This window comes from Apteryx rowi, unplaced genomic scaffold (genome assembly GCF_003343035.1).
Source record: "Apteryx rowi isolate R43461 unplaced genomic scaffold, aptRow1 scaffold_1617, whole genome shotgun sequence".
NCBI classification, from domain to species: domain Eukaryota; kingdom Metazoa; phylum Chordata; class Aves; order Apterygiformes; family Apterygidae; genus Apteryx; species Apteryx rowi.
The window spans coordinates 11,225-18,761 of NW_020447883.1; the positions used below are offsets into that span (position 1 = coordinate 11,225).

At 65.9% G+C, this 7,537-nt stretch overlaps 1 protein-coding gene across 4 annotated transcripts; it reads left to right on the forward strand.

Moving 5' to 3' along the window:
* The first annotated feature begins 167 nt into the window (after positions 1-167).
* On the forward strand, positions 168-3,025 carry ZNF740 (zinc finger protein 740). 4 transcript variants are annotated; one of them, XM_026059910.1, is made up of 7 exons: positions 168-402; positions 1,106-1,237; positions 1,350-1,436; positions 1,543-1,614; positions 1,795-1,918; positions 2,243-2,361; positions 2,631-3,025. In XM_026059910.1, exons 1-7 carry the CDS (start codon positions 385-387, stop codon positions 2,718-2,720), a joined length of 642 nt encoding a protein of 213 aa, XP_025915695.1. In that variant the 5' UTR covers positions 168-384; the 3' UTR covers positions 2,721-3,025. The 4 variants fall into 4 exon arrangements, with proteins under 4 accessions (XP_025915695.1, XP_025915696.1, XP_025915698.1 ...); XM_026059911.1 differs by having other exon boundaries at positions 169-539; XM_026059913.1 differs by lacking the exon at positions 1,543-1,614 and having other exon boundaries at positions 170-539.
* The last annotated feature ends 4,512 nt before the right edge of the window (positions 3,026-7,537 follow it).

A 7,537-nucleotide genomic window follows, 5' to 3' on the forward strand; every position in this document is an offset into this window, starting at 1 on the left:
CCCATGGCCCGCAGCAGGAAACAGGGGGGCCGGGTCCCCTCCCCGTCCTGGGCAGGTGTCCTAGAAGCTGGGGCCCTCCCGTCCCCGCTGGCACGATGGGGACCACATCATCCCCGGCCCAGCACAGCCGCAGCGGCACTGGCATCCCCATCGCCGTCCCCTGTAACCGTTGGCTTCTTCCCCGCAGGCTCCAGCCGGGCAGGCGAAGACCCGCAGCAGCGTTGTCCCCGCGCGGAGCCGGCGCCCGTCCCCGAGGCGAGCGGGGCCAGGGATGTCTCCGCTGTAAGAGCGGTGCGGGCAGCCCCCGTCCTGCCCGGCCCTGCCGGGGCTGAGGAGGAACCGCCTCGACGCACCCGCGGCACCGGGCTCCCCGATCCCAGAAAGATGTCGGCAAAGTGGAGGGTACTGGACAAGACCAGCAAAAAAATGATTAACTGAAACAGTCTTTCTAACCGTAAAATTCTTTCCTGGGAGAGAATTAAGGCTAAAGAATTGTTACAATCCGTTTGTTGAGGACAGACAGACACAAGATGGCTCAGGTAATGAGCCCCAATTTTCCCATCTGTACCCCAAGATCCGCCGCCACAGGGAGCTGCAGAGCCCTGTGAGCGAGGGGAGAGGTTGTACTCGCTGCGCGCGCCGCAGCTGCCGCCGAGCGGAGCAGCGGTGACGTCGAGGGGCGCCGCAGCCCCGCCGCGGTCCCTCGCACCCGGGCTGGGGAACGCGTGGTTTCGTCCTTTCCCTCCCCACCTTGCTGCCGGACCGCACCGAGGCGCTGCCGCCCACCGGGGCCCGGAGCAAGGAGAGATTCCCCAGCCCGGCGGCGCACGGACGCGTCCGTACGTCACGGACTCGGGAACCTGCTCCCTAAATGCTGCTCGAGCTCCAGGGAACCAACCATCCAAACTCTCCCATTAGCTCCCGGTAGCAATTAGGTCCTCTGCCTTCTCTCTAGCCCCCCCCGGGCGCGACGGGGGTCTTGGCCTCGCTTGCATGGGGTTGAGCACGACCGGTTTCCATCACTCGCAGGGCTTCGGCGTGTTTTGCTCCCCGGCCGCTGCACAACTCACGGCTGCAGCTCGCCCGCTTGTTTGTCTTTCCGCAGGCGAGCCTCCTGGCCTGCGAAGGCCTCTCTGGCGTGTGCCTCGTGCCAACGGTGGCCAGCAAGAAGATGATGCCAAAACAGAGCTCTAAACAGGCAGAGAACGGGGAGAGAGGAAGCAGCCCGGACGTGCTGGTATGGCAGAGCTCCCCGCTGCCCCAGGCTTCATAGCCGCGGTCGCGCTTTGCGCTGGGAAGAGGAGCCAGGGGCGCGGGAGGAGGCCTGAACTTGGTTTTCTCCTCCGAAGGGTCTCCGTCAGGACGGTGAGAAGTCTCGCAGCCGCAAAGAGGAGGAGACGGCTGAAGCTTCGCAGCCAAAAAAGTCCATTAAAAAGGCAGGTAATGGGACCTAAGGCGGTGGGGGCGAAGCGGGGCTGGGGGAGGCCCGCTGAGGAGCCCGCGCCCCTCGGGACCAACCTTCCCTACCTGTGCCGTCATCAGCGTCGCGAGTGGGTGGCCGGCGCCGAAGGACAGAGCCGCTCCTCGCTGAGAGAATCTCGACTCGACAGCCAGGTTTGCCGTGATGCAGAAGGAGGTTTCTTGGGCTCTGGCAGGTTTTGGGGAAGGAGCAGCTCTGCTTGCGCGGGGCGGGCAGGCCTGGGGTTTTAAAGTAGGGCTTTGGGGTGAGGATTTCTGAGCGAGGAGGGTGAAGGGCTGGAATCTGGCGGCTGACAGGCTGCATCGGCCCTGCAGGTGGTGGTGATCGAACAGAACGGCTCCTTTCAGCTGAGGATCCCCAAGAACTTCATTTGCGAGCACTGCTACGGGGCCTTTCGCAGCAGCTACCACCTCAAGAGACACATCCTCATCCACACGGGTAAAGGGCTGGGCCGCGAAGGCCGCTGGGCTGCGGCTGCTCCGGTTCCTGGGGCAGAGAAGGGAGTTTGATACCCTGAGCAGGCACCTGGCTGCTCCTGTCTCATTGACTCCATCCTGAACAAGCACAGGGGCTCTGTTAATTAAATAGCCCGGCTCGTTATGGGCAGGAGATTGCCTAATTCGAGAGCTTTTGTGATCCTGCAGTCAGCTGTGCCAGAATTAGCAGTGGAGAGATGCGCCGTGGCCGTCGGGCAGGGGAGGGGGTGGCAGCCTCTCGTCCGGTCCCTCCTGCCCCTCACCGCCTGCCCTCGGTGTCCCCCAGGTGAGAAACCCTTCGAGTGTGACGTGTGCGACATGCGCTTCATCCAGAAGTACCACCTGGAGCGCCACAAGCGCGTGCACAGCGGGGAGAAACCCTATCAGTGCGAGCGCTGCATGCAGGTAACGCTCGCCGCTGCCCGCCGGGTGGGATCCGGGAGGGGGGCGTAGCGCCGGTACGCGTGCTCCCGGCTCCCGGGCAGATGGGGGACGGGGGAGTCGTCACCTTGGTATCATGCCCTGCCCTGTGGCCCATGGCGCATATGTGTGGCCGCTCGCGCCGTCGCTAAGAGGAGGGAACCCGCTGCCCCACGCTGCCGCGACGGCCTGTTACTTGCCAGCTGTGCCGAGGGCTCATAACCCCCTCTGCTCCCCTCTCCTGTCTCCTGCAGAGCTTCTCCAGGACAGACCGGCTGCTGAGACACAAACGAATGTGCCAAGGTTGCCAAACCAAAACCCCTGACTCGCAGCTGCTGCTCTAGGAGCCGAGATGACCCCTTGCAAGAGCCGGGACGCGGACGGGATCTCTGGGTTTTTCTCCGTCTGGATTTGCCTGCTCCAGCTCCCCGCCGCGGAGCGGGGAGGGGAGAGCAGGCCACTCTCCTAGACTTTCAGATGAGGTCCTGACACTGTACATAAGCTGAAGATGATCTGGAATCTTTTTCCCAACCAGCAGAAGCCACAGGCAGCTGTGTATAAACCTTCCTTTTGTTTTCCCCCTTTGTTTCGAAGTACCACCATTCGCCTCTCAGGAAAGGCTTTGAGCAACAAGCAGGCCTAAACAGAACAAAGTAGCGACACTTGCCTCAAACCCTTACCGCTTCCTTTCGGCCGATGGACGGGTTCACGCAGACACTAGGCTCTCAGGTAGGAAGTCTAGCGGGGAGGAACCTTCTTTAACCCCTTTTTCCAAGAAAAGAGAGAGAGCAAAGGTTTGAAAGGGCTGTGGAGGCTTTTGATTCAGGTATGAAAGGCAGGGGCCCATCTCAGCTGCAAGCTGTCGCTCTGAGGTCTGCAGCTCTTTCCTTTTCGTTTCTAGTCTTTTTTTTTCCCCTTTTTTTTTTTCCTGTGCGTGTTCGTGGCTGTTTGCTTCTCTTGCCTCCACCTCCCGCTCCACCTCCCGAGAGCGAGCGGAGGTAGCAGGGCAGGGGAAGAGGTGGTGGCAGGGCTGGGGGAGAGCCGTGTGGTTCAGGGGCGGGCGGCAAGATGGAGTCTCAGCTGAAAAAAAAAAACAGGGCCGGGTTAGGCCGCGTGCTGGCAGCCTGCCGCCTTGGGCCGCCGCTGCCCCAAGGCATCGCCCCGCGGTGTCCCCGCTGGGCTGGCGGCGAGGCCCGTGGCCACGGGGAGAGGCTCCGCTGCTCTCCGTGGCCGGCAAGCCCTGAGGGAGGCCGCTGGCCTTCGGGCCGTCAGCTGGGTGCTGGAGCGGGGCACGACGGCTCCCGTGCTGCGCACCGGGGTGGCCAGGCTGGCTCAGGGTGGGCAGCCCACGGCCACGATCCGGCCTTTTACAAGTAAAACTGAGCCCCCGGAGTCTGGGATCAGCCAGCTGGGCAGGAGCGGAGAGCCAGGGGCGTCCTGCGCATCCGGGAGGAGGCGAGATGCTCCCGGGTTTTGCCGATGCCAATCCGGCACCTTGGCGAGGGAAGGAGCCTCCAGTGAAGCAGCTCGGGCAGCCCTCGTGGCTCGCGAGGGGGTGAGTAGAAGTGGGCAAGGGGAACTGCCAGACGCCCTTCGCCGAAGGAGCCCCCGCGCCGCGGAGAGAGCGGCGTTCGCGCCGCGCGGCCACGTTCGCTAGCCCCGAGTGCCGCCGAGCAGGAGAAGCCGTCGGCTCTGCCCCTGGAGGGGTCCGGCTCCCTGCCCCGCGCTCGCTGGTGGCTCCTGCCGGGGAGAGCTCTGCCCTCGTGGGCTGCCGGGTGAGGAGACGCAGCTCCCCGGCTCCGCTGGGATCCCCTCTTCCCTGCCGGAGGGTCCCCACTTCCCGGCGCCCTTTGCTCCGAGTGGCCGCTGGCACCGCTGTGATGGGGATCACCTGTAGTCGGACCCGAAATGCCGCCTGCATCCCGGCCTGGCGAGAGTGTTGACACTGGAGAAGAGCAGGAATCGCCTCTGCTCGTAGAGACTGTCCTCGGGAAGCCGTCTGTGCCTGGCAGCGAACGCCAGCCTCTGCCGAAAACGGGCTCTTCGGCACCTGCAAATTGATGAATTGCTGATTTTTTTCCCCAAGACAAACTCTGCCAAGGGTGAAGCTTTGTGCCGGCCGTTCCTGCCTTGCCCTCTGCCTCCTCTCCCGGTCTCCGAGGATGGTTCTGCAAGCAAGTTTTCAAAGAAGATGATGAAGGTTTGCCTCCCCCTGTGCCCACCCCCAGCCCGGGGCTCGCTCCGCGGGAGCGCACCGAGGGCGCGCGCTCGCCTCGGGTCCCGCCGGCGCTGCCCCAACAGCGATACGCAACCGCTCGCCTCGGCCTCGAAACAAACCCCCCCCGAGCCGGGACTCGAACTCGCACCTCCCCGGGAGGAAGCACATCCGTTACCGCTTCAGGTCAGCAGCACTCCTGGAAAGGGGAGGGAGAAAAGGGGGCGGATTTGGCTGCCGGCACGCGCGTGGGAAGGGGGGAAGCCGTGCCGCCAGCCTGGCTCAGCTCGGCTCGCCGCGGCGCAGCCATTTCGGAGCAGGCCGTGGGCGCCTGCGGTCCCGCTTGCCTCCCCGCAGCCCCCGTCGCCTTCTTCCTCTTTTGTGTCGCGCCGGGGGCCTTGGCGGGCCGTGAAGACGGCTGCGGCCGACCCGTCCCGCTCCCTGCTGCGCCGCTCCACCCCGCTCCCCGTTTTAACGCAGAATATTTTCATACATCTGCTGGGATGGGCGCAGGGCAGAGCACCCTGCCCCGGCAGGGTGGGACCCGTCGAGCTCGGGGCGAAGCCAGGCCGAGACGGTCCAGCTGCCGCGAGGGGAGGGGAAGTTTTGCACCGTTGCCTCTTGCCGCTGATGGAAGGAGGCCCGTTACACTCCGGCAGCGCGGGTGCCCGCGTTTCGGCATCCCGCTTTCCTTGCGGCCTTGCCTCTTCTCTGCCCCGCGAGGTGGTTGTTGAAGGCGGCCGGGCTCCGCGCGGCGCCTCGTGCTGCTGGTGGCTCGCGAAGCCGTTTCGGGGCTCCGGGGCGGCTCCGGGTGCCGAGAAGAGGGTGCTCGGCGCCGCTTCCTGCACGGGGCCCGGCTGGCGGCGGCGGCGTTGCCTAACAGGAAACCTGCTCGGCCCAGATGATGCTGCAAGAAGAGCTTCGACTGCGTCGGCTTCGACCCCTCCGGCAGGGCCCTCGGCCCCGGGGTTGAGATTTTTGAGGCCGCGCTCCGGGTCCTCGCTCGCGGCAGGGAAGCGGCGGCCGGAGGAGCCGCGTTCGCCGCTCGGCCTTGCGTCTCTCCAGGTCTCGGTCCCCCGCGAGGCTCGTGCGGGACTCGGGGACGGGGAAGGGTCGCCCGACCCCGTAGCGCCTCTCCCCAGGCCGCCGTGCGCCGCGGCCGGTTCACGGGACTGTTGGTTCGGTTGAGGCAGGCGCCGGCCGGGCCTCGGCGTCGGGTCGGGGGCAGGTGACGCGGTTGCGGTCGATGGGCCGGACCCCCCCGCGGCTGGGTGGGGACTTCCTCGCCGGCGCCCGACAGCGGAGGCAGCCGCGCCGGGAAGGGAGCCGAGTTTCGCGGGGCTCCAGCTGGCTCGCGGGGCGGCTGCCCGCGGCACGGCCATCTTCTCCCACCGGCGGCCGCCCCAGCGCGCCCGGAGAGAAACAACGGCTCTCCCGAAGCCGGGAAGTTCAGCACTTGCACCGAGGCTTTGCCGCTTCTCTTCCTAAACCCCCAAAGCTCCGCCGTGCCGGGACTCGCGGCTCCATCCGTCCATCCCGGCCGGGCGCAAGCGGCCTTTCTGCGGCCCCAAGAGCAGCAGCATTTTCTTTTCTCCCCCTTCTTCGGGAGCGTTTCTGCACGTCCCCTCCCTCCTTGAGACGTGCGGAGAAGCGTTGGCCCGCGGCGCCCGGCACCCAGCGTGGGAAAGGTGGGGGCCGAGGGCTGACTAGGAACGGGAGCGAAACCCCGCGGCGACCGAAAGTTTCGCTGTCTGCGCCTCCCGCGAGGGCAAAAGTGCAGCGGGAGCCGCGCTGCGAAGGCGCCGCGGCGCCCTGGGAGCGGCTCCGAAAGGCCAGCTCGGAGCGAAGGCCGGCTCCGAACCCCCTTTTCCTCCCCCCCCGCGGCGAACGGAAACCCGGCGGTGCCGGCGCGGTGGGGGGAGATGCGAGGAAGAGGAAGGACCGGGCGCAGCTGCGCCAGCCCCCCGTCGCCCGCTCCCCCAGCCGGACCAAGCCCCCCCCCTTCCCGCGCGGCCCCGGAAAGTCCCATGGCTTTTTTTTTTTGGTCTTTTTTTGTTTTGTTTTGAAATACACTTATTTTGCTATGGGGGAAGGGAAGGAGGGGAGGCGGGAGGGGGCCGGGGCGCGCGTTCCCCAGCGGGTCACCCAGCATCACTTTTAAACTGTAGTTTTTATAAGCTGTTATAAACTTGTATCTTTTTACCAGTAGCGTGGTGTCCGGTCCTTCGTGGCGTTTAGGGTATTTAAATAAAAGTCATCGTTTTTCTTTTCTAACCTCTTTTCTGCTTCTTTTGGGCTCCCCCCCCCCCCCCGCCCTGGTGGGGAAGGGGGGGGGGTTTACGCTTGGAAAAATGAAGGGGGGCGGCAGGTTTCACCCCGAGTTTGGGGGGGGGACGGGTCCACGGCAGGGCCTGGAGCTGACCCAGGGGGTGGCACCTACCTGCGGCCGTCCCCACGGCTGGCGCCCGTCCCCATCCGTCCCCAAGGAGCTGCTCTTTTCCCCCAAGGGCTGGCACCCAGCTGCATCCGTTCCCGAGGCGCCGGCACCCGCCGGCGTTTGTCCCCAGCGCTGGCACCCAGCTGCATCCTTCCCCACGGCTGGCACCTACCCGCATCCGTCCCCGAGGGGCTGGCACCCAGCGGCATCCATGCCCGCGGCTGGCACCCAGCTGCATCCGTCCCCGCAGCTGGCACCTACCCACATCCGTCCCCAAGGGGCTGGCACCCGGTGGCAGCCATCCCTGCGGCTGGCACCTACCCGGATTGGTCCCCAAGGGGTAGGTGCTCACCCGGATCTGTCCCCAAGGGGCTGGTGCCTGCTGCCACCTGTCCCCACGGCAGGGACAGCCCTTCCCGTCCCCTCCCCACCGGCACCCCACAAAGGAGATGACACGAAAGCGCCCGGTCTCTGCTCCCGCCGGGCTTCACCCGCAGCCCGCGGCTCCC

Coding starts and splice junctions, on each gene's coding strand:
- ZNF740 (XM_026059910.1), top strand. Junction 1,437..1,542: donor CAAAAAAGTCCATTAAAAAG/GCAGGTAATGGG, acceptor TGCCGTCATCAG/CGTCGCGAGTGGGTGGCCGG. Junction 1,615..1,794: donor AATCTCGACTCGACAGCCAG/GTTTGCCGTGAT, acceptor TCGGCCCTGCAG/GTGGTGGTGATCGAACAGAA.